This window comes from Panicum virgatum, chromosome 7N (genome assembly GCF_016808335.1).
Source record: "Panicum virgatum strain AP13 chromosome 7N, P.virgatum_v5, whole genome shotgun sequence".
In the NCBI taxonomy this organism is placed as follows: Eukaryota; Viridiplantae; Streptophyta; class Magnoliopsida; order Poales; family Poaceae; genus Panicum; species Panicum virgatum.
The window spans coordinates 31,604,264-31,628,445 of NC_053151.1; the positions used below are offsets into that span (position 1 = coordinate 31,604,264).

A 24,182-nucleotide genomic window follows, 5' to 3' on the forward strand; every position below is an offset into this window, starting at 1 on the left:
CAGGCAGCGCAGCCCATTAATCTCGAAAACTGGAGCATGACGGACGGAGAAAAAAGATCTTATTTTTCCTCTTTTCTCTCCTCTCCCCTTTTCTTCTTCTTACTCATAGGCCCAATGAGCTGAGACCCTGTTTGGATAGGGTGACTAGTCACTTTTAATCATCTATTCGATTCTCAAAAAAAAAATCATCTATTCTCTGTATAGTAGTCTTTACCTTCTCGAAATAGAAGTGAATAAAAGGAATACCCTTCGCTACCATTAAAAAAAACTCCCCCTCGCTACCCCACCCGCGCATTTATCATGAGGAAATCAGTGTTTTCTCAGAATCCACCATTCCAAACACGAGGTGACTAGACTATGGTTGTTTAGTTTCAAAAAAAATTTGCACAGTACCTGTTATATCGAATCTTCGGATACATACATGAAATATTAAATATAGTTGAAAAAAATAACTAATTATATAGTTTAACTGATTAGCATGAGATGAATCTTTTAAACCTAATTAATTCATAATTAGACATTATTTGTCAAGTAACAATGAAATGTACTACAGTACCCAAACCCAAATTTTTTCACCAACTAAACATACCCTATATATCCAAACAGGTTCTGAGCAGCAAAACATGTCCTGTACAGTACAAGTACTCCTACAGTCCTACTCCCTTGGTCACTCATCAATGTCTTCTTTCAAAAAAAAACTCATCAATGCAGTACATAAATGAAAGAGAATCCTTTTTGCAGTACATCAAAGCCTGCTCCATCGGATTTTCGCATCAATTAATGAAAGAGAACCCTCGGCAAAGATTTTCGCATCCCGACACGGCTATAAAACCCATCCAAAGCTTCCAGGCAAAGCGGCAACACCGCCGAACCAACGTGCCAGCACACGCAGTCACGCACCCCCCAGTCGCAGACCCAGCAAAGCAAGCAGCGATGGCGGCGAGGCTCGTCCCCGTCCCCCCCTTCCTCCTCCTGCTCGTCCTGGCCGGCTCCCGCGCGGCGCTGGCCTCCGAGACCGTGGAGCAGATCTGCGCCAGGGCCACGTCGGGCGGCGCCCACTCGGACCTGGCGCCCTTCTGCGTGGCGTCGCTCCAGGCGGCGCCCGGCAGCGACGGCGCCGACGCGCGCGGGCTGGCCACGATCGCCACCAACCTGACGCTGGCCAACTACACGGCCGCCGTGGCCACCATCAAGGCGCTGGAGCGGCGCGGGGGCTGGTCGGCGGCCCAGCGGGGCGCGCTGGCCACGTGCCGCGCGCGCTACATCGAGGCGCTCAACGTCGTGCACAGCGCCGTCCACGCGCTGGCCGCGGGGAGGCTCCAGGACTACGCGGCGGACATGGCGGTCGTCGGGAAGGCGGCCGCCGACTGCGAGGACGCGTTCGGCGCCGCCAACGCCGGCGGCGGGGCCTCGCCGCTGCGGAAGGTGGACGAGGACGCCGTCAACCTCACCACCGTGGCCACGCTGATCGTCCGGTCGCTGGAGAAATGAGCGCGCGCGGATCGTCGGCGCCGCACTGTCCGGCTGGTTCGACGGAAATGTAGCGTGATCGAGCTGCGATCTTGAGCTGCTGTGGTTAAGAATAACAGTATAGTGCGCCCAAGATACCAATCTTTGGCTAATTGGTTGCTCCTGAACGAACCATGATGACGACATGTTCTTCAGTTCTTCCTGTTCCAGCAAAATATTCTCGATAATTCTTCTGGAAAATTGCATGAGATCGTAGTTGACCACAAGTGCACGCAACACAAGCGGCTCTGTTGATCGAGACGTGTCCAGTGCGCAAATTAATACGGGGAACTTGTCGTCTTCTCCCTCAAATCAGCCCGTGACGCGCCGGAGATGGAATGTGACGTTTAGGCATTAGGACCAGACTATAGAGTGGGCCGCCGTTTTGGGGTTTTTTTCTCTTTTTTATATTTAAAAAAAAATCAAAATTTCAAAAATATATGTCCGTTTTGAAATATTTCAAAACTATCCCCGGTCGCCCTATGGGAGGGGCGACAGATCCTAAGTGTATTTTTTTTCTTCAAATTTGCAATGAGGTTCCTGGCAAAAAAAATGCAAGGGGACCTGTCAAGGGGCCCCCCAACGGGCGACAGGGGTCTGTCGCCCACCCCAGGGGCGACATGGGGCCTGTCGCCCACCAGAGGGGCGACTGCCTCCCACCCTAAAAGCGCTAAGCTCTGGGTCACGCATGCAGCTCAGTGGCCCGTCTAGAGGTTGGGTATTTGCCAGGTTTGAGTTTCAGGTTTGGGAAATTGTGCCCACCCTTAATTAGCTCTAGTCTGTTAGTGGCCTCCCGGTTGGCATGCAGAATGATGCTTCTTTCTTTAGATTATGATCCACTGATGCTAGCTACCAAGTCGGGTGTCTGCGCCGAACCCATCACCGCATGCTGCCAAGTCAGGAGGTTTACCTGCGCACACAGTGAGCTGGCGCCGGCCGCAGCAACGGCGGATCGGGCGTGCTTGATGAGTACTTTTGCCAGAGGCCACCCACGCTTTAGAGCTGTTTGCATGTACTTCTGCCAGTCATCACAGAATACTTATCCAGTTATACTCTTTACTTCACTACCTTATTCAATAATCCGTAAAAACTAAGTATGGAATTCAACTACAACGTATAAGTATCCATAACTACGTGATGACACTCAAATTCTATGCTGCATATGCGAAATTCTATTCTAAATCGTAATTAATTTATAAACACGTCTCTAATAGTACTGCAATTGTATTAATAAATGCGTAGTACTAATTTTCTAAACTAATTTACTACTACGTAACTAAAAACTAAAGTATCATTAAACTCCTGTCGTTGCACGCCGATCCGCCGTTGCTGCGGCCGGCGCCAGCTCACTGTGCGCAGGTAAACCTCCCAACTTGGCAGCATGCGGTGATGGGGTAAACCTCCCAACTTGGCAGCATGCGGTGATGGGTTCGGCGCAGACACCCGACTTGACTCTAGCTAGCATCAGTGGATCATAATCTAAAGAAAGAAGCATCAATGGATCATTCCGCGTGCCAACCGGGAGGCCACTAACAGACTAGAGCTAATTAAGGGTGGGCACAATTTCCCAAACCTGAAACTCAAACCTGGCAAATACCCAACCTCTAGACGGGCCACTGAGCTGCATGCGTGACCCAGAGCTTAGCGCTTTTAGGGTGGGAGGCAGTCGCCCCTCTGGTGGGCGACAGACACCCTGTCGCCCCTGGGGTGGGCGACAGGCCCCCTTGCATTTTTTTTGCCAGGAACCTCGTTGCAAATTTGAAGAAAAAAAATTGCCTTTCGCCCCCCATAGGGCGACCGGGGTAGTTTTGAAATATTTCAAAACGAACATATATTTTTGAAATTTTGATTTTTTTTAAAATATAAAAAAGAAAAAAACGCCCGTTTAGGCATTAGGAGAAAGGCCGACCACGTTGAAGGCCCAACTTTCGCTGCGTACCCATTAGCCCATTACGGTTCCGGCCTTCCCCCAAATCTGGGGGGCAGCAGGCGAGCAAGCCGACGACGAGCAGAGCGCTGCGCGACACGGCGAGCCACTCCAATTCAAATCCCTCCGAACCCCACAGTAACCGCAGCGGCGGCGCCCGAACGCCGGCGGCGAGGGCGGTTCCTTGTCGCAGCCGTCCACCGTGCACCCCGACTCCCTAACCTGCGACACCGCTCAGCGTCTCTCCTCACCGGCGCCGGGTGCGAAGGCGGGAGTAGGGGCTAGGGTTCCTGTCGGCGCGGGGGTGGCCAGTCCGATGGCGGCGGACACGGGCGAGCGGCGGAGGGTGGACGATCTGATCTCCTTCGCCCAGGACCTCGTGGGCATGCTCCGCGCCAGCAACGACAGCGACGCCAACGCGCAGACCGGCGCCGGCGCGCGGATGCTGCTCTCCGCCTGCCGATCCGATTCCGACGACCTCGAGCTGCAGATGAGAGGTCCGGCTCACTCCTGCCCTGCTGGGAAATATTTTCGCTCTGTGTCGTGCCGTGTGGTTCACATGTGCGTCTGCACTAGTTGACACTTGGTTGGTGCCTACGAATTTAGAGAAATTGTAGCCCATTTCTCTAGTAATTTGGGCATTTAAGGTTGAATCTAGCATAAAAAAAGGTATTTCATTTTCACAGGGGAGGGTAAATCATCGATTTCATTATTGGTCCACTGATGTGAATCCTCAAATTTGCACTAGGCAGTTTTGAGCAAGACTAGCATTCAAACATTTACAAAGGGTTCACGAATCAACTTAGAAGCGCCAATGTTCTGGACTTCTGGTGATCAATCGCATGAGAAGGCTACAAATAGACAGAGAGTGTAAAGGCACATTTGCCTATCAGCATTAATCGAATATTTTCTTCTCCCATCCAATAGCACGTCAGTATAATCCCTTCACAGTGGCCAGCTGCCCTCTATCACTTGGGAAGCTTACAGTAGTCAGAGGGTATAAAAAAATGCTAGTCTGTCTAGCATTTACCGATTATTTTCTACTACCAAATCATTGAATACAGTGTCCCTTCCCAACAACCTGCTTAGCCCTTCTGAATATTTCCTAGTTTTTGGAAATGAGCGTTCTTAATACACATACCTAAATTCATGGTGGTGTATGCTCACGATAGATGCACACGTATGTTAAAATGAGTGTTTTCCCATATATATCTTTACAAAAAGAGGAATTAAGACTTCAGTGTGCAGAGCTAGTTGGGATATAACTAACAATACACTATTCCGTGGCTCCTTAAACCTACTGCGGAACGAAAAACTTCAAAGATAGAACTTATTGCCATTTTAATGTCTTGTTCCTTTTGCTTAACAGAACACCAGGAAAAGATCCGTTCCTGCAAGGAAAAGATAGACAAAGCAAAAGCTGAAACCGTTACTGATGATGAACTGAATGCACTGCAAAACAAGATGGAAGAAAAGCTCCAGGAAGAGAAACAGCTTCGCCAAGAATTAAGATAAGTTCTTTCTTAAGCATTTGTATTGATCTAAAACTTGTGTTTTAAAGATCAAGAAAACAGAGTTACTTATGTATGCTGTGATGTCAACACAGAGTTGCATGATGAGCTTGATAACCTAGACCGTCAAAGAACTTCGATAGAGGAAAGAAAGGATGCTGTCAAAAAGAAAAAGAAAGACATGCAGAAGGCAGAGTAAGTTGACAATTTCTCAGTACATCTTGCTTTCATTACTTTGCGCATTGAAAATTCCATCCTAGAAGTGCTAGACATATTAACAACTAGTGCTCTGCTGCTTGAATTTTGGAAAAAGACCACTGCTGATCTGTGCTGCCTCCTGCCTCATCTTTCTTCCCCCTTATACATTGTGATTGCATCGACTTTCCTCAACTTTACAATGTAGCAAACGCTGCTCAAAATTAATGGATTAGTACTTGTCCTATAAAATCTAATGGTGCCTAATGATTAAGTATGAATTGAGTTTCAGTCTTCAGCGACATTGCCTCAATTATTGCAACATGTTTCTGAGTTGAAATAAGTGACTGACTACACTTCTCATGCAGACGCACGCTTTCCTTGTGTGTATCAGTTACAAACATCATGCCAGATTTTGAAGACCAGGAAAAGATTTCTGGCTGTATCCTTCCAATTTGTTACTGTTTTCCCTATTGATTGAAAAGAATTTTTTTGCATCGTCTATGCTGTGCTTGGTGCTGTCTTTGTGCTTGATATCACCTTTGACAATAAAAGTTATGGATGTATGGAAGTCCTTAGCTACGATCAGACATTGTGGACAAGAGCAGGAAGAAGATAGAGAAGTTCGAGTTTGACAAGACGACACCACCAATCGAGATCTGCGACAAGCTCTGGAAGAAGATCTAGAGCGCGCGGAGCACCATTGTTGTAAGGCGGCGAAGACTGCTGTATATTGTTGTAGGTGGTGGACCTCCCACCAGGAAGGATGCAGCTCGCCATGTTGTTTAAATCATTAGTTTTTGTGACATTGTTGTGCTCTTCCAGTTAACCATTCAGATTAGGTCCTAGTTTGTGCTCGATGGACACTTAGATCTCACCAGACATTAGCTGGAGAAGCAAGTCATGTTTGAATAAGTTCTAGAGCTGTTTTTTTTTTGTTGAAATAATGCGTGCTCGTTTAAAAGAAATTGCTTCTAATTTGCAACTCGCATCCAGTTGCCTCCGACTCTACAACGATCTGTGCTTTGTGACGTCCAGAAACGCAAGAAAACCGCCATGCTTGTGCTGGTCTGAAGGTCGGAGGCGGCGGCCTGCCGTGCGCGTCAAATCTGTGCACTCTACACACTGTACGTCACACCTTGCTGGCTGGCCTGTAGCCTGTCTGTAGTCTACTGTCTACTGCTTGTCGAGTTGTTGGTCTGTCTGGTTGAACCACCTGGTTTTGCTACCACAGCCACAAACGGTGGAAACATCTATTTACCAAGGTATGCATACAGTCAGATAAAATTAATTAAAACTTTTAGTTCGTATTAGTAAGAAAGGGGACGTAGCTCATATGGTAGAGCGCTCGCTTCGCATGCGAGAGGCACGGGGTTCGATTCCCCGCGTCTCCATAATAATTATGCTTTTTTCCATTAAATTTATCTACAGTATCTCAGATTCTCAGCATGCTCTCTTTTTTCCCCTCACGCTCACAGTCTCACCCAAAGTCCCCAAACCAGAGTCCCTGTCTTGTAGCCATCCACTAATGTGATCTTAATATCTCAATATGTTTACAAAGATCCATTTACCGTTGACAGGTTTCAGAACGAAAAATATAATAATATTATGCTTTTTTCCATTAAATTTATCTACAGTATCTCAGATTCTCCGCATGCTCTCTTTTTTCCCCTCACGCTCACAGTCTCACCCAAAGACCCCAAACCAGAGTCCCTGTCTTGTAGCCATCCATTAATGTGATCTTAATATCTCAATATGTTTACAAAGATCCATTTACCGTTGACAGGTTTCAGAACGAAAAATATAATAATTCACACAACGGATCTCTTCCAAAACGGCACCTTCTGATAACTACTCGGTGCTTTCCTACAGAAAAGTCAGATTCCTCGGTGCTTTCCGCTTCTTTTCCTGCTGACTGGAATTGGCAGGAGAAGGGCCTTCCCTTTTTTATGATTGGGTGCACTCGCTACTGTTTCCGCGATGACCACTCCATCTCTTCCGCACAGTACAGCCGCTTGGCCAGCACAGAAAGCTGAAGCAGATGCAACATTACCTGACATTGGAAGAGCAAATCTGCCAGGCATCATCTGAACTCCACCCTTTATAAGGTCTCACTCATTCTGTAAAACTAAAATGGCAAAGTATTTCTCCAAACAATCTTCAGAGGCACAGCATTCCAACAATGGATCAGTTCATCAACTCATGCCTGAATGCTGTTCCAAAATGAGCCAGCACTGATACAACTCCCAATTCCAGCATGCCCTAGAATAGCAGTTTCCCCAATTCTTGGCACAATGAGATCTCATCAGATGTTATTAGTGCAATGTGGAGACACAAGCAAAGAATTGACTAACATCGTGGTACAGCAAGGACTATCTAATGCTAATACTAGTACTTTTACTAAGATGATCAATTTCCACTGCTCCCAGGTTATCATCTCTTCTTTGAGATCACATTTGTATGTTAAATTGGAGCAATGCAATAATTCTATGGCAATACCAATACAAATTCTTGAAACACGGCGATTCGCCGAAATTACTGGCTCTCTTCTTCCTCCTCATCTTCGTCCTCCTCCTCGGACTGCTCACCTTCACTTGCAGCGGCGGCAGCATGATTGTTGTCATGGTATTGCGGGTAATGTGAGCGCGGGGCATGATGGTGCCAGTCCCCATGGCTGCCGCGGTAACGGCTGTGGTGATTACTGCTGCCACCAGCATCGTTCGCCATCGACATTCTCCTAGATGAGCCACCAACAGTGGTGGCACCAGCAGTGATGGCGGCCGCGGCAGGAGAAGCGTGATTCTTGGCCTGCGTGAGCTCCATCTGCGCGTTGAGGAAGAACTGCACGCGCTGAGATTCCAGCTCCCGCGCGAAGTCTATACGCTGACGCTCCATCTCGGCTGCCTGCTCCAGCTTCGTGGCCTCCACCCGCTCGTACGCCTCGCCGAGGCGGCGTATCGCCTGAGCCAGGTCACGGAGGCCCTGTGTGCGGTCGCCGCCGCTGCCACCGTCGGCGCGCCCTTCGTCCGTCCTCCTCTTTCCGTTCGCCGCCGGGAGCGCCGGCACCGGCGGGAAGCCGTCGGAGGACTCGGAAGACACCGACGGCTCCGGCGAAGGGGCTCTCCGCTTGGACGCGGCTGCGGCGGAGGGCATCAACGGCGTGCGGCTGCGCTGCGGGAAGCCCATCCGCAGCGCCGCAGGGAGCGGGCTCCGGCTGTTAGAGTTGTGCCCGCCGCCGCTGCCGCCGGAGCCGGGCTTGCTGCCGTAGGTGGGTGCGAGGAGAACGTCGAGGCGGTCGAAGAACTGCCAGGAGGATACCGGCTTGGCCCTCTCGACCTTGTACTTCTTCTTGAGCGTGTCGATGCGGTTCTTGCACTGGACGTCGGACTTGGGCGCCTTGGAGTAGCCGTCGCGGGAGGAGACGGCGTCGGCGACCTCCTGCCACTGCGGGTGGCGGAGGCTGCCGCGGCCGAGCGCGACGAAGCGCTCCCCCCAGGCGTCGATGAGCGCGGAGGTGGCGCCCTCGCTCCACGCGTCCTCCCTCCCGCCGCCGCCGCCGCCCCCGCCGCCGCCGGCGGTGGCGTACAGGGACGCCGCGGTCCGGTGGATCGGGAGCGCGACCGGGTAGGCGCCCCCGGGCGGCGCGGAGGCGACGGTGACGGGGTCGGCGACGGGGAGCGCGGCGGACGGCGCCCCCGGGGAGGACGCCGGCGACGGGGAGGCGTCGGGCGACACGTCGTCGTCGTCGTCCATCGCCGCGGATCGGAGCGGATTCGGCGAGGAGGGGGGAGGGGAGGGATCGGATTCGATCTGGTTTGGGTAGGGTTGGTTTCGGTGGTGCGGCGGTGCCGGCGGCGTGGGGTTGTCGTGCCTTGAGGGGGATCCGGCTGGGACTCGGCACGGCAGGGGCAGCGCGGGGCGCGTTGGCTTGGGCCAGGCCGGGAGGATGGGCCGGCGCAGGTCGTCAGGAGGAGGGTGCGGCCGGCGGCGGGGGTGGTTTGGGCTGGTTGGAAACCGACGCGTCGGCCGGCAGGAAGACCGGTTTTCCACGTTCCGTCCATGGTACGATACCCTCGCGCTCTCCTGGAGGGATGGATCACCATTCGTGGCTTTATTTGCCCGCCAAAAATCAATTCTGGCGATGCATATATATACCTGATCGAGCGGAGGCCACTTTAGCGAATACTGAATAGATAAAGCAAGTTTTTGCAACAATACTCGATGGAGTATAGAACCCTCCCTTTGTCTTAAAGTATACTCCTTCTGCCCACAACGATAGTTCGTTTAGAAAATTTCAGATGTATTACTAGTAGTAGAAAATAATCATATTAACTCTAATTAAACACTATTTATTTAGTTTTTAGATCCTAAATAAATTCAAATGCATTGGAACTATAAAAGTGTTATCGCCAGAATTTGACCAGAATTGGTAGCCCAAATGTCAGAAGAAGCCCACGGTAAAGGAGTCCACTTAGCCAGGTTTATATCATAAGTTTGGCCAAATACAATGATAACTGTGCACTCAAGACTCAAGCCGAGATGGAGTTACGGGCCTAATCCATGTTGAAGCCCAGTCTATTCGCGAGGCTGGTTCGGACTGCAGGAAGAGGTTGCGCAAAAATAGACGCCCAGACCACATATGGACTCTGTTTTGGATGTTCTAGATATGCATGGAAAACTAAGGAGATAAGCTTTCCAATACAACTGGAATCACGTCCAGATTCGCTCGGAGTTGACGGGAACTGCCGAAACAGTAGGATGACCAGAATCTGCCACAATTATACGGCATGTTTCGGCTGATATTTGGAAGCTTCATGAAGATCTGGGCCGGTGAAGAAAAGAGTCTAGATCATATTATCTAATCTTAGAGTCCTTATTGAGTTGTAATTTATCTCTAGTCTTCGGTTAGGAAAGAGTTTAGGGGTTGCCTTGCACGGCAAGAAGTCTTCGGACTATAAATATGTACCCATATGCTATTGAATAAAGATGACGGCATTCGTTTACACACGGCGGGTGTCTCTACCACAACAAACCTCGGCGCACCGCCACCCCTAATTCTAGAGTTTCATCCAAGTAAGCGCCATGCTGCCCTGATCGCTTCGCGTGATCAGGGCAGCATTGTTCTTGCTTTTACCTTGGTATTACTCGTACTGAAGCATTTTTGATGGCGAGTAGTACTAGTTATCCTGATGTTCGTAGCATGGCTTTTAGTAGATCTGTTGTGCTTTGTTGCTTATTGTCTACGAATATCATGTTGTCTTTACGCGATCATGTTATCATCTTATACTAGCTCTTGTTGCATAGAGTTAGCTGCGTAAAGGCAACACCCTGCTTCTTTTATGTTTAGTAGATCTGATCTGTTATGGTTTGCTCTTATCTTAAGAGTTGGCATAATATCTACTAGGTTAAGCCTTGCAAACGGATTGGATGATCCGGTGGCGTAGTAGATGCTTTATCTTAGCCTTGATAGGGATTGTTCCGGGAATCGGCTCTTGCTAGTTCTTAGGCCTCTGTTTTGGGTTGTGGTTTAGTTATCTGTTATGTTCGCTAGGCCTAGTCACGTGTAGGATGTTCCGATCTAGCAGTGAAGCTGTTACTATCGTGGATTAGATCAATTAGATTTAATTGAAGCAGTTTTATAGTTATTTGCTTTATTTATCATATCTGGATACAATCAGATCCCATCTGACACTGGGACTCGATCGGCTCTTTAAAGCCGATGCAAGAGTCGTCCCGGGGAGCCGACCACGGCTCGGACTTACGTTTACACGTGTCTTTGTATGCAGGAAACTGTTCGGAGCACGTCTGCACCCTCCTGATCGGGTATAGGTCAGGTGGCACGCCCGGTTTTCCACAAAACCTCTGGGCGCGTGACGGAATTGCGGGCCGTCGACGAGGGAGCAGTGCCTGCCAGCGCCCCAGCAACCTCCCGGCTCTTCGTGTTGCCCATCGTTGCTCGCCGGTGGGTTTCGACCGACAACACATTCTGGCACGCCCGGTGGGACTCTTCTCGGCAACAACATCCACTGCAACGATGACTGTAGCTCAAGATCAAGAACCCGCTCCCAAGCCCGTCACGTATGAAGAGCTTCCTCCTGAACACAAGAAGAAGTATGATGAGGTCAAAGCTCTGCTGGAAGCCGATCTCATCGGCACTTTTGAGAGGACCCGCAACCATGGCATCAGGTGGGAGGGGTTCTCGCCTGAAGGTGCTCTCGACAATGTAGATCTGTCTGTACCATCAGAGGAGCGCACCAGGGCCCTGCGTCAGGAGATGAACTACATGGTGGCCCATTCGCTTCATCGGCATTCTCAGAGCCTGATGAACGAGCTTGAACGCATGGCACACCGCGTCATCCAGGAGATAATCAAGAACCAGTACTCTCCATCGGGGCCAATCCTGGGGAGTCACACAGAGGAAGCTGCACTGCATTTTAGGCCGCAACTGTCATTCTCATTTGCAGCTCCCAGACCACAGAGCTCGCCGATCTACGTCGTCCACAAGATCGGTGGTGATCCTGGAGAAGGCCAGTTCCTCACCGAGCCACCTAAGGAGATTCCGCATGGCTACACGTGCGCCTACATCCCTAACAGCGTCAGTCTAGCACGCTCGGTGCAGATGGTGAACCCAGGAACTTCTGGAGCAGATGTAGGAAAACAAGCGTGGCTGGCAAAGTACGCTACTGGGCCGAGTGCTGAGCCATCGGCCCCAGGAGTTCTTAGTGTGGAGCAGGTCAGTGCAATACTCAGAGACCAGTTCGGCATCCTTCCCAAGAGGAAAGCGATCGGCTATTCCAAGCCGTATCCAAGCGACTATGACTTGATCCCACTGCCACCCAAGTATCGGCTTCCTGAGTTCACCAAGTTCAACGGGTCAGAGGGAGCCAGCTCCATCGAGCATGTGAGCCGATACTTAACGCAACTTGGGATGATCTCAGTGTCGGATCCATTGAGGGTCCGGTTCTTCGGCCAATCCCTTACAGGCCCGGCTTTTGGATGGTATGCATCACTGGATCCGGATTCGATTCGAACTTGGAGGCAGCTTGAAGACCAATTCCATACCCAGTACCACTCGGAGGCTGCTGAAGCTGAAATTGCCGACCTCGCCCAAGTCAGGCAGAAGCGAGGAGAGACCGTGTCAGAGTACATACAGCGCTTCAGGGAGGTCAAGAACCGATGCTACTCGTCACGCATCACAGAGAAAGAGGCAGTCGATCTGGCTGTCCTGGGACTTGCTAAACCGATCAAGGATGCGGCTTTTCAGTTGGAGCTCACGTCTCTGGCGCACCTGGTGCAGAAGCTTACGGCATACGAGCATTATCATCCTGAGCTGTACCAGGACAAGTTCAAGCGCCATGTAAACATGGCACAAGCTGAAGAATCTGACGACTCGGGTGAAGAGCAAGAAGTGGCCGTGGCAGAGTGGACTCGGGGGGCAAATCCTGTCCCATGCAAGTGGATCAAGCAGCAGGGGCTTGTGAAGGGCTTCGACTTCGACGTGACCAAAACAGAGCAGATATTCGACCTGCTCCTCAAAGAAAAACAGCAGAAGCTCCCAGAAAATCACAAGCTGCCGACGGCACAAGAGTTGCAGGGAAGGCTATACTGCAAGTGGCACCACTCGTTTACTCATGCCACTGGTGAATGCAAGCAGCTGCGTCACCAGATCCAATCGGCTATCGAGCAAGGCCGATTAATCCTGGCTCAGCACACTATGAAGGTGGACACGAAGCCCTTCCCACAAGCTAACGTGGTGGAACTGTCAGACTTCAGGTCCAAGGGCCAGGACTTGGCATTCCAGATCAACATGGTGGGACCTATGCGCCGCCATGACAAGCAGAGGAGAGAGTCCGCTTCTGGCAAGCGGCCGCAGAATGAACACGAGTTGGAACAGCAGCATGTGACTGAAGAGCAAGTACGTCACATCCGCAATCAGCTTCCAGCTTCTAATCGGCTTCTGGAGAAATACCAGTACCAGTACCAGCTACGCCGCCGATACGAATCGGAGGAAGACGAGTACGAGCACCGCTCAGGAAGGACATTGGGGAGGCGCCAGGCTATACGCGACCACTGGCATTGCCCGTTCTTCAGGTACTGTTGGAATTTCGGCATGAGCTGATTACCTACTATAGATGATTGCTTGGAGTGCAGGCCTCGAGGACACCAACATGACAAGACATCGGTGTTCCGGTGTTTGGGGCCCAGAACACGTCAGGACGACCATGTGGGGCGCCCATCCGGAGGTGATTCAGAGCTAGAGGAAGAAGACAGGTACCATCGCCCACGGTGGTGTCCTGACGGGCTCAATCGGTCGTAGAAGCGCAGAGTACAGCGCTTGCGCAATCTGGAAGACGCAGAAGCAAAGTATCTTGACGTGCTGAGGAAAGCGCGTCCGGATCTCTTGGAGCAAGTTAGGCGACCGCAGAGGGAAGAGAGGCGTCCCCCGAGGATGGAGTGGCGCCCCAAGCAGACAAAAGCCGATGAGAAGCCATCGGCTGACGTGAACATGGTGTTCGTGCTCCCGTCGGAGTTTCGAGCACCCCAACTGGAGGAATTGGCCGTCACACAGTTGGATCTTGGCCCACAGCCGATCATCTTCGAGAAGCCTAAGGAGAAAAGCTACAAGCACTTGAAGGGATTATATCTCAAAGGCTTCATCGACGGCAAGCCTGTGAACAGGATGTTGGTCGACACTAGCGCCGCAGTCAACTTGATGCCGTACTCAGTGCTGCGCCGATTGGGTCGTTCTGCTGCTGATCTTATCAAGACCAACGTGATGCTCAATGATTTCAACGGCCAGCCGTCGGAGGCACAGGGCGTCCTCAATGTGGAGTTGACAGTTGGCTGCAAGACCGTCCCAACCTCGTTCTTCATTGTCAACAGTAAGAGTACGTACACAGTGCTGCTTGGGAGGGATTGGATTCACGCCAATTGTTGTGTTCCTTCCACAATGCACCGGTGTTTGGTTCAATGGGATGGCGACGAAGTGGAGGTGGTCCGTGCAGATGACTCCAGCGAGGTTTCGCTCGCAGACATGAACGCCTGGGACGCGGAAGGACAAGAGCCGATCTCAGGGATTGTGTTGGAAGACTGTGATCGGATCGAAGCGACAAAAAACGGATTGAGACTGGTCTTATCCACTGGCCTCATAGAATAAACACATTCTGGTACCACTTCATGAATTCTACGGGATCATACCCTGTAGTGGCCGATCTAAGCGATCGGCCCCAGCCGATACGATGCCAGAAAAAGAAAGTCGAAAGAAATAGTAGCAGAACAAATTTGCTGTATGGCTAACATCTGAGTCCGGGCCGATGGGCAGATCAGCCCCAAACACGGCCGATTTCAGCAATCGGTGGCAAAACGTCTGAATCCTATGGTTCATAGTGAATTGGGCACGGCCGATTGGAGAGCCGATCTCCTCCAATACATGAAGGATCCAGCTCGGGGGGCATAAGCGGAGATTTGGTGATGAAATATGGAGACCCATACAAAAATTTTCATCCGGATGAAGAACTACCGCCGGTGCTCCTATAGTTTCTTCGCCATCGGTTACTTCCGCTCCTTCGCAGTTCCGGCCATGGACATCGGCTACTTCTGCTCCCATGTGGGTGTGGGAGTGTCTGATACATTAGCCGATCGATCCGGCCAACAGTACTTCTGCATCGTCATCGTCATCGGCTATTCCCGTTCCTGCGACACCATCGACATCGGCGGATTCGGCTCCTACGGGGTCAGGGCATTCGTCACAACAGCCGATAATTGTGATGAGAATGCATTATGGCGAGTACGGACCAGGCGGGATTTTAACCATCGGCTCGTCAACAGCCAATTTGATTGGTAATATTCAAATTCACCATTGCATCGTCATATAGTATATGCATTTATCACTTGCACTAGCTTCCTTGTATGTTTAGTAGCTTCTACTTGTGTTTCGTGTATATATTTTGAGGTGTGGATGCTGGTGACCATGTGTGGTTAGGCTCATTTGAATATGTTGAATATCTGATACCGAGCATGACTTTTGTTCTTTTGAAAATCTGAAATATGGTCACCGCTTTACTTGGCTACTAGTATGTGTAGGCTGACTTTGCTTTTACTATCTTGTACATGCCTGGTAGCTATATCCTTTTCTTGGAATCATTTATGCAGCTCGAGTCTCAATGCTTATATGATAATCTTATGCTAAATTACATTAAAATCTAAATAATGTCCATGCTGTGCTATAATGAAAAGATCCAGGTGGGTTTGTTTTGTCTCACTGATCTAGTTTGGGACTGCTTGCTATTGCACTTTAGCATGAACTTGGACTAGGCTGTGAATGACCAAAACCTTGCTTTAAGCTCCTGATGGTTCAACGGACCTAGGCTTAGCATTGGTTGGTAAGAAGTGGCCTGATAAGCAAATAACCCCTGGCACAGAACAAAAGGTTTGTTTGAGTTTCAAATGCAATATGTTTTAACCTGCAAGACCTGAGGGCATGAATAATCAAGCTTGTTAAAAGATCCTTGTATCGGAAAGAGCTCACTGGTGTAGGTGCTTGCTGGTTTTTGCTTGTCATGCTTTAATGTACTAGTTGGTTGGGCTAAGTGGTGATGCTTTTTATTTTGAAAATCCTAAAAATTGATTGCTCATGTTCTAATATAGATATATTCTTTTGAGCTTTTCTATGCGGTGTCTTTATGCTATACCCTCACTGTATATACATGCTAGCACTTGTAAATGCTTGGAGACATACTTGGAAGCTCACACTCACCCTTTGCATGACATAGCATATTTTTGTGGGGGAAGAGATTTTTTGATGTTAGGTCGACTTGCATGACTTTTGCCTAACTAAATATGATCTATCGGCTTTTAGCCGATTTACAATGATCTTTGTAGAGCCGGTCCGGCAAGTGATTATTTTGCAGGTAATCCATGTAGCCCACATTATTATTTATTCAATGGAGAATCGACTACCTATTGAATATCTATGTCTTCACCAACTCCTGGCGATTAACGATCATCAAGAAGAGGCCAAGTATGTTGATGCTGATCTGATGAAGCTTGAGGATGATCCCGTAAGTCAGCGCCATCCATGGAATATGAAAACTAGGACCGGTCTGCAACAACATTGAGATTGGTCGAGGAAGGCGTGAGGCCGGTTCAAGCAATCGGTCACAAAGTCAGTTGGCTAATAGCCGATCTATCGGCTCGGGGGGCAAGACCATCAGTGGCATGAGAAGACAATTTGAGGAGATGTTTTTATTTGGTTTACGGCTGGCGCTTAGAAGATTCTGTCATATTTGGCCAAACTTGGGGGGCATGTGTTATCGCCAGAATTTGACCAGGATTGGTAGGCCAAATGTCAGAAGAAGCCCACGGTAAAGGAGTCCACTTAGCCAAGTTTATATCATAAGTTTGGCCAAATACAATGATAACTGTGCACTCAAGGCTCAAGCCGAGATGGAGTTACGGGCCTAATCCATGTTGAAGCCCAGTCTATTCGCGAGGCTGGTTCGGACTGCAGGAAGAGGCTGCGCAAAAATAGACGCCCAGGCCACATATGGACTCCGTTTTGGATGTTCTAGATATGCATGGAAAGCTAAGGAGATAAGCTTTCCAATACAACTGGAATCACGTCCAGATTCGCTCGGAGTTGACGGGAACTGCCGAAACAGTAGGATGACCAGAATCTGCCACAATTATACAGCATGTTTCGGCTGATATTTGGAAGCTTCATGAAGATCTGGGCCGGTGGAGGAAAGAGTCTAGATCATATTATCTAATCTTAGAGTCCTTATTGAGTTGTAATTTATCTCTAGTCTTCGGTTAGGAAAGAGTTTAGGGGTTGCCTTGCACGGCAAGAAGTCTTCGGACTATAAATATGTACCCATATGCTATTGAATAAAGATGACGGCATTCGTTTACACACGGCGGGTGTCTCCACCACAACAAACCTCGGCGCACCGCCACCCCTAATTCTAGGGTTTCATCCAAGTAAGCGCCATGCTGCCCTGATCGCTTCGCGTGATCAGGGCAGCATTGTTCTTGCTTTTACCTTGGTATTACTCGTACTGAAGCATTTTTGATGGCGAGTAGTACTAGTTATCCTGATGTTCGTAGCATGGCTTTTAGTAGATCTGTTGTGCTTTGTTGCTTATTGTCTACGAATATCATGTTGTCTTTACGCGATCATGTTATCATCTTATACTAGCTCTTGTTGCATAGAGTTAGCTGCGTAAAGGCAACACCCTACTTCTTTTATGTTTAGTAGATCTGATCTGTTATGGTTTGCTCTTATCTTAAGAGTTGGCATAATATCTGCTAGGTTAGGCCTTGCAAACGGATTGGATGATCCGGTGGCGTAGTAGATGCTTTATCTTAGCCTTGATAGGGATTGTTCCGGGAATCGGCTCTTGCTAGTTCTTAGGCCTCTGTTTTGGGTTGTGGTTTAGTTATCTGTTATGTTCGCTAGGCCTAGTCACGTGTAGGATGTTCCGATCTAGCAGTGAAGCTGTTACTATCGTGGATTAGATCAATTAGATTTAATTGAAGCAGTTTTATAGTTATTTGCTTTATTTATCATATCTGGATACAATCAGATCTCATCTGACACCGGGACTCGATCGGCTCTTTAAAGCCGATGCAAGAGTCGTCCCGGGGAGCCGACCACGGCTCGGACTTACGTTTACACGTGTCTTTGTATGCAGGAAACTGTTCGGAGCACGTCTGCACCCTCCTGATCGGGTATAGGTCAGGTGGCACGCCCGGTTTTCCACAAAACCTCCGGGCGCGTGACGGAATTGCCGGCCGTCGACGAGGGAGCAGTGCCTGCCAGCGCCCCAGCAACCTCCCGGCTCTTCGTGTTGCCCGTCGTTGCTCGCCGGTGGGTTTCGACCGAGAACAAAAAGATAACATCTAATTAAGCATTTGATTGGCTCCATATCTTTCTCTATGCAATTATTTCTTAGTATTTGATATTACTTTAATTAGATAGACTTTACTACAATTTAAACAAACAGTCTTTGTAGGATGAAATTTTAAGGCTAAACGAACAGTCTTTGTGGGATGAAAGGAGTAAATCATTTAAAGCAGTGGCGCTTTAATTAGCAATAATATTTTTCATGTTAAATCTAATGACACCAAGTTTATCTTTTCTCAATATGCATAATTAAGTGTCTGTTAACGGCCAAAGTTATAAAACAAATTAACCCGTCGAGTCATAAAACAACTTATATTACGGATGGATTGGAGTACATGCTTGGGTTTTTTTATACGTTAGTTAAAAACAATTATGCCATATAATTTGATTATACCTTTGTTTTCTATTATGACCAAAATTAAAATTCATATTCATAATAACCCATACCCAACACAACTGTAAGTGCACACACTATCACATTTTATAGATAAAACAGAGTGATAGCTTATGCTCACCAACAATGTAGTCATATTCCCCGCCTCCGCCGTCTTCATCGTCCCACCTAGAGGGGCTCCAATCTTGATGAAATCATTGTTGGCCCACCTAATAGAGCCGACATAGATCTTTATTATTTTTAAGGTTTATATGTAATAGATCATATATATCGTCATCTGGTTAGACGCCGTGAATGAGACAAGAAAACCATTGTGTTATTGTAATGGTTTTGACATGATTCTATGGGGTTATGTGCATACATTAAGTGCCAAGACCAGTACCTTCATTTCATAATAGAATAAAGCTTCCTTTGTTTTTTTTAAAAAACAATGCCCCCAATTTTAGGCAGAAATGTTTAAGTGCAGGCCTTCTATGCTTTTGAGTTTCTAATTTTCTTTACATATCTTTAAGATCCTAGTCTTGGAGCTAAAATTTTTTTTGGCAAAAATGTCTAACATAGCACTATTTTTGAACAGTTTTGCAAAGATACCATGATTTTTCTCAAGGTGCTGTAGAACATGGAAACCCAATACAAAACATCGCTCTTCTTGGGGTAAGGAGATTTTTATATCCGAATTCTTATATCCTAAAACTTTCAAAGATTATCTTTTTTTGAACACGCACGAGACCCCCCCCCCCCCCCCACACACACACACAAAAACACACACACACACACACAGACACACAAAGTACCTCTTAAGTGGTCATTTGGCACATTTTTATGCCAAGAGCTATTTCCTCATTATGTGAAGTTATAAGGAACAATAATAATATTAAGGAGAGGAGCAAACAGGGGCGGAGCCAGAAAGGCCTCCCACGTGAGGCTGACCAAGGGATGAAGTGCTGCTCTAACCAAAAATAGTCTTGAATGCTACTGTTTCTAAGTCTATTAAATATACTACAGATTTACAATGGACAATCTGGGCTAGGCCCATGCTGCAGCACGGGCCCTGGCTCCACCCCTGGGAGCAAAGGAACAATAAATATTAAATGGATTACTGTTTGATTTACATTCATATTTTCCGTATAGTATAGGACATACATCAGGAGCGCCCAAAAGAATTGGCATCTAAACAGCTGTGTCCAATTATGACAGCATCACTCGATGAATCAAAACTTGTTCCTTTGAAGCCGGTGAAAAAGAAGAGGAAAAATCATATGCTACATCTAACAAATTCCTCTCTAAATTACCAATGGTGAGACGGTGCTGCAGGCTGTATACATTTGTAGCAAGGATGGATCACGGCTTGAATGGAGCAAATACTACCACCGAGTTGTGTCCTCCGAATCCAAAGGAATTTGAGATGGCTGCATTTTAAAGAAGGCAAATATGCATTAAACACAAAGAACAGGGACAAAAAGTGTCTGTATTTATGAGCAGGTGGTAATTTGGTTGATATATACCACGAGCAAGATTTTTGGGACAGTTGTGGTCAAAATCAAAATTTAAATATGTTTTATTTTTAACTTGCAATCTGGACAGTAACTTTTGTGCTGCGGCCCTGTGAGCATCACATGGACCTCCTTCAAGACATAAAGGGATGGAAACACTCACCAACATTCACTTCATGCTGCTTCTTTTCATTGGCTACTGTATCGAACTCAACTTCAGGCTCTGGGTTCTGCAAGATTGTAACTGAAATATGAGGAAGTTTCGCAACAAAGAACCAGAAATTCTGCACAACAATATCATTTTTCTCAAACACGCAAGATTTCTGTGTATCATTTCATTAAGAAGAAAGAAAGAAGTACAAGAGAGAGGGAGTGAACTCCCTCACCCTGGCACACCACACTCAACCTCAGAACACACGCCTTGAGCAAATCATGGAGCAAAATAATGTCATTATCTCCCATCTTGACATAGTTAAGTGAATTGATAAATGGCAAGAATCAAATGAAGCTATTTTAATATCGTTGTGGCACCAGTAGCTCATATTAAACATGTATCACATCAAATATTTCATTAAACACTAGTGAATCAGAAATAAATAAAAGTTTATATTTGGCAGGATTGTTTTGCCTAGATTTTGCTGTTTTTTTAATAATCACTCAGCATAAATAGGAGACAAAAGATTTACAATGGTTACTTACAAATTGATTAATTGTCGGATGCACCAATCCAGTAGTTATAGCTTCTACCGTGGCTATAGCTTCTAATCCACCAGCTGCACCTAGGCAATGGCCTATCATTGACTGGCAAGGAAGGAGGCAAACACCATTATTAGGGAATAAAGATAAAACAAGAAGTAAAAAACAGATAGAGGTGAGTAAACCTTCGTTGAATTAATTTTTATCTCGGATGTATTGTTGAAGACTTGCTTAATGGCTCTTACTTCAGCCAAGTCACCAGCAAGTGTTGAAGTTGCATGCGCATTAATGTAGTTCACCTAAAGGCATATACTCAAATTAAAAAGGCATATTGTTGATCTGTGTCAATGATAATAATATATATAAAAAATGCAGCTAGGTATTACAACAAAAGGTTAAAAATAATAAAGCGATGTGATAATTGCAATAGCAATATGTTTCCAATTAAGCCCATTTCTGATCGCACATTGTACGGAGCTTTCAACCTCCAATCAGTCCCCGGATGAAAGAATTGATTTGTTTTTAAACCAGACCAATGTTTTGGATTTTTGATATGTCTAGGATTAAAAGTTGGTCAGACTTGTTTTCTAGACAGATACAGATACCTCCTCAGGTGCAACACCTGCATCTTCAAGGCTCTTTTTGATACAGGAAGATACACCCAGTCCATCTGATCTAGGATCAGTCATATGGTAAGCGTCACAGTTCACTGCCCCTCCCAAGTATTCTGCAATTATTGGTGCATCACGCTTCATTGCATGCTCCAGGCTCTCCATAACCTATTGTCAATGAAATTATCATTCATTATGTACCTATAGCAGTTCATGTTACTCAATACAAACCCTTAGTAGTCTGCTCAAAGCAATGACCACATTCATGGTGAGGAGCAACATGAAAAGAAACACTTAACAAGAAGCAAACATTGATGGAAATGACGACAATCATGCAAAGACACTCAAAACACGTAATGGATATTTAAGGAGTCAAAAACTTGGTAGTAACAACACATACCAGTACACCAGCACCTTCACCCATAACAAAACCATCCCTCTCCTTGTCCCATGGCCTAGATGCAGTTGTCGGGTCATCATTCCTCTGTGATAGCGCCCTACAGGCCACAAAACCTCCAAGGCCAATGGGAATAATTGCAGCTTCAGTACCACCAGCTATGATTATATCAGCCTCACCACGTCGTATGTGGTTTGCAGCAGCATAAAAGCAATAGTTGGAGGTAGCACATGCAGTTGAAATTGAGTAGTTAGGACCCATAAAACCAACATCCATTGCAAGTAACGCGGAGCCCATGTTTGTTATAGCATATGGAATGAAGAAGGGTGAAATCTTTCTATATCCCTTCTCGATGAGATTCTGAACGCCATCAGAAAACACTGTAAGGCCACCCATGCCAGTCCCCACGAGAACTCCAGCACGCACTTTGTCAAGCTGTTAACCATAACATAATCAGGAAAAAGGTTTTGAAAAAGGTAAATATTTACAAAAATATGAAACATATGACAGGTATGAATATGTCGGTACATGCTCATTAGCAGGCAATAGGGTAGAAAAACTGCTTAACACATCTTGCTCCGTCAATGATGCTAATAAACTTCTTCTACGCTATAAAGCACTGAAGGCCACAATACTACAAAAATCCAAAGGAGATAATTGGGTTTTGATTTAAGCTTACAGATGTTTGCAGGACTCCTGTGGTTGTTTATTTGGAACAATCTAGCAGCTTCTATGCAAATTATGTTGACGCTAGACTTTCAACCATCCATACACAAGTTACATTCTGAACAAACCGTACCTGAAGCAAACTAAAAGTTTTGGCACATTGTGCAGGAATGCTTCAATTGAAATCGTAATGTTTTATGACATCGTCAAATGTTTGCTCCTCAGAACAGAGCTCCACTAATTAAATACAATTAAAATCTCTAAAATCACAGAAAAGGTCAATATATTTCAATCAAAATTCAAGTGTTCGTTAGCATGAGCTGAACTCAATAGACACGGTGTACAATCCAATCGTTTCCTGAAGTGTTACGCAGTGAAATGTTCTCGAGGATGAGTTACAAAAGCAACTCCACAGTCCACAAACAACCTGTCATTTTTCGTTTCCCGCATAAGCATGTTGCGAAAAAAAAGGGTCTAGTTCACACGGCGCCCACTCACCTTGGCGTGCGCGTCGGAGCCCTTGGCGAGACCGGCGTTCTCGAGCGCCTTCTTGCCGCTGACGATGCAGTATCGGAGGCAGTCGTCGAGCCTGCGGTCGTTTTTGCCGTCGATGTATCCCTCCGACGAGAATCCCCTGATCTGGGCCGCGAACCGGGTGGGGAAGCTGCCGGCGTCGAAGCGGTCGATGGGGCCGACCCCGCTCTCGCCCTGCAGGAGCCGGTCGTAGAAGGCGCCAACGTCGGTCCCGAACACGGACACCAGACCCATCCCCGTGATCACCACCCGTTTCCTCGGGTCCGTCTCCCGCCGCGGCGCCGCCTGAGTGGCGGCCGCCGCCGCGCGGACGGCCGGGCGCCGGCCCGGGCGCGGGCGAGCGGAGGAGGGAGGGGGCAGGCGGAGCCCGAGGGTGTGCGCGGGCGCTTGCATGGCGGAGAGGGAGCTGCGGCCGGCGAATGGGGAGTGAGGCGGGGTGCGGCGGTTAAATAGACGCCGCGGCGGACGGAGGCGGAGGTGAGGCGCCGCGCGGCGAGGGTGGCACAGGATGTGTGGGTTTTGGAGGGAGACAAGACTTGTGGATTGGATTGGGGTAGCCACTAGCCAGGTAGGCAGCTACTATCCCTTTCTGGCTTGGAAACAGGCTAGTACACTCTGCACGTTTTCATTTTTTTTCCTTTTTTAACAAAACTCTGTATGTTTTCTTTTTTAACTAAGAGACTGTTCGACTTATCTAGACTTGCCTTATCTCGATTTATTTCCTCTCACAAAATATTATTCATTCTACCAGTTCTATACTATTCATGCGGTCAGCCGAACAGGGCCTAAACCTCTACATGTTCTCTAAATTTCACTTTGGACACACTCTAAACTCATGTATCATAAGGCCGGCCCCAATGTGCTAATGAAGCTTGTCGTGGGGTTTCTAGGGGTACCCACAGCCGGGTGGCGGAGCGCACCCGCCTATTCCCAGTGAGGGAGTACTCGGGGAAGTACTAGGCGATGGGGTTGAATCTACGCTGAGGTGAGGACTCAAGAACACACGATTTAGAGTGGTTCGGGCCGCCGGAGCGTAATACCCTACGTCCACTGGGAGATGTATTGTTCTTGGTGTGTATGAACCTATCCTCTGCTGGCCTTGGCTCTTTCGCAGCCTGACGTTTTCTAGCGGCGCCCCCCTTTTATAGATCAAGGGGGAGCGGATACATAGGACGTTGGTGCCCCGATAGGTGGGCCCAACGTGACTGTGGCTACAGTGGTAGCGAATCTTTCCTCCGATATGCACACTGCTGCTCTTCTGACTCAGGGGGGTCTTTTCTTGTCCCGTCAGCTAGGCGCCCGTTGGAGTAGCGTAGCTTGCGGCGTGGCCTGCTAAGGCTATTAT

General features: G+C 47.8%; 4 protein-coding genes and 1 non-coding gene across 7 annotated transcripts; 3 read left to right on the plus strand and 2 right to left on the minus strand.

Moving 5' to 3' along the window:
- The first annotated feature begins 833 nt into the window (after positions 1 to 833).
- Positions 834 to 1,697, plus strand: LOC120682699. Its single transcript, XM_039964698.1, has one exon. It carries the CDS (start codon positions 934 to 936, stop codon positions 1,489 to 1,491), a length of 558 nt encoding a protein of 185 aa, XP_039820632.1. The 5' UTR covers positions 834 to 933; the 3' UTR covers positions 1,492 to 1,697.
- A 1,784-nt stretch (positions 1,698 to 3,481) lies between these two features.
- On the plus strand, positions 3,482 to 6,122 carry LOC120683505 (kinetochore protein SPC24 homolog). The gene is made up of 5 exons (XM_039965581.1): positions 3,482 to 3,933; positions 4,806 to 4,947; positions 5,041 to 5,142; positions 5,511 to 5,584; positions 5,732 to 6,122. Exons 1-5 carry the CDS (start codon positions 3,753 to 3,755, stop codon positions 5,827 to 5,829), a joined length of 597 nt encoding a protein of 198 aa, XP_039821515.1. The 5' UTR covers positions 3,482 to 3,752; the 3' UTR covers positions 5,830 to 6,122.
- Positions 6,123 to 6,463: 341 nt separating this feature from the next.
- Positions 6,464 to 6,536, plus strand: TRNAA-CGC. The gene has a single exon. It is a non-coding gene; the product is annotated as a tRNA-Ala (tRNA).
- Positions 6,537 to 7,353: 817 nt separating this feature from the next.
- On the minus strand, positions 7,354 to 9,253 carry LOC120683286 (trihelix transcription factor ASIL2-like). The gene has a single exon (XM_039965354.1). It carries the CDS (start codon positions 8,893 to 8,895, stop codon positions 7,678 to 7,680), a length of 1,218 nt encoding a protein of 405 aa, XP_039821288.1. The 5' UTR covers positions 8,896 to 9,253; the 3' UTR covers positions 7,354 to 7,677.
- A 10,147-nt stretch (positions 9,254 to 19,400) lies between these two features.
- On the minus strand, positions 19,401 to 23,372 carry LOC120682815 (3-oxoacyl-[acyl-carrier-protein] synthase I, chloroplastic). 3 transcript variants are annotated; one of them, XM_039964838.1, is made up of 8 exons: positions 22,802 to 23,372; positions 21,742 to 22,072; positions 21,641 to 21,648; positions 21,235 to 21,408; positions 20,815 to 20,928; positions 20,633 to 20,734; positions 20,097 to 20,163; positions 19,401 to 19,849 (listed from the first exon to the last, which is right to left on the minus strand). In XM_039964838.1, exons 1-8 carry the CDS (start codon positions 23,228 to 23,230, stop codon positions 19,782 to 19,784), a joined length of 1,293 nt encoding a protein of 430 aa, XP_039820772.1. In that variant the 5' UTR covers positions 23,231 to 23,372; the 3' UTR covers positions 19,401 to 19,781. The 3 variants fall into 3 exon arrangements, with proteins under 3 accessions (XP_039820772.1, XP_039820771.1, XP_039820774.1); XM_039964837.1 differs by having other exon boundaries at positions 21,641 to 22,072; positions 22,802 to 23,370; XM_039964840.1 differs by lacking the exon at positions 20,815 to 20,928 and having other exon boundaries at positions 19,482 to 19,849; positions 21,641 to 22,072; positions 22,802 to 23,366.
- Between the last annotated feature and the right edge of the window lie 810 nt (positions 23,373 to 24,182).

Bases quoted from the DNA above. Each gene is read 5' to 3' on its own strand.
- LOC120682699 (XM_039964698.1), top strand. From the start codon at position 934: ATGGCGGCGAGGCTCGTCCCCGTCCCCCCCTTCCTCCTCCTGCTCGTC.
- LOC120683505 (XM_039965581.1), top strand. From the start codon at position 3,753: ATGGCGGCGGACACGGGCGAGCGGCGGAGGGTGGACGATCTGATCTCC. The intron at 3,934-4,805 runs GTCCGGCTCACT...TTTGCTTAACAG, and splicing joins CCTCGAGCTGCAGATGAGAG to AACACCAGGAAAAGATCCGT. The intron at 5,143-5,510 runs GTAAGTTGACAA...CTTCTCATGCAG, and splicing joins AAAGACATGCAGAAGGCAGA to ACGCACGCTTTCCTTGTGTG.
- LOC120683286 (XM_039965354.1), bottom strand. From the start codon at position 8,895: ATGGACGACGACGACGACGTGTCGCCCGACGCCTCCCCGTCGCCGGCG.
- LOC120682815 (XM_039964837.1), bottom strand. From the start codon at position 23,230: ATGCAAGCGCCCGCGCACACCCTCGGGCTCCGCCTGCCCCCTCCCTCC. The intron at 22,073-22,801 runs GTGAGTGGGCGC...TATGGTTAACAG, and splicing joins GCTCCGACGCGCACGCCAAG to CTTGACAAAGTGCGTGCTGG. The intron at 21,409-21,640 runs GTATGTGTTGTT...CATTGACAATAG, and splicing joins GTGAAGGTGCTGGTGTACTG to GTTATGGAGAGCCTGGAGCA.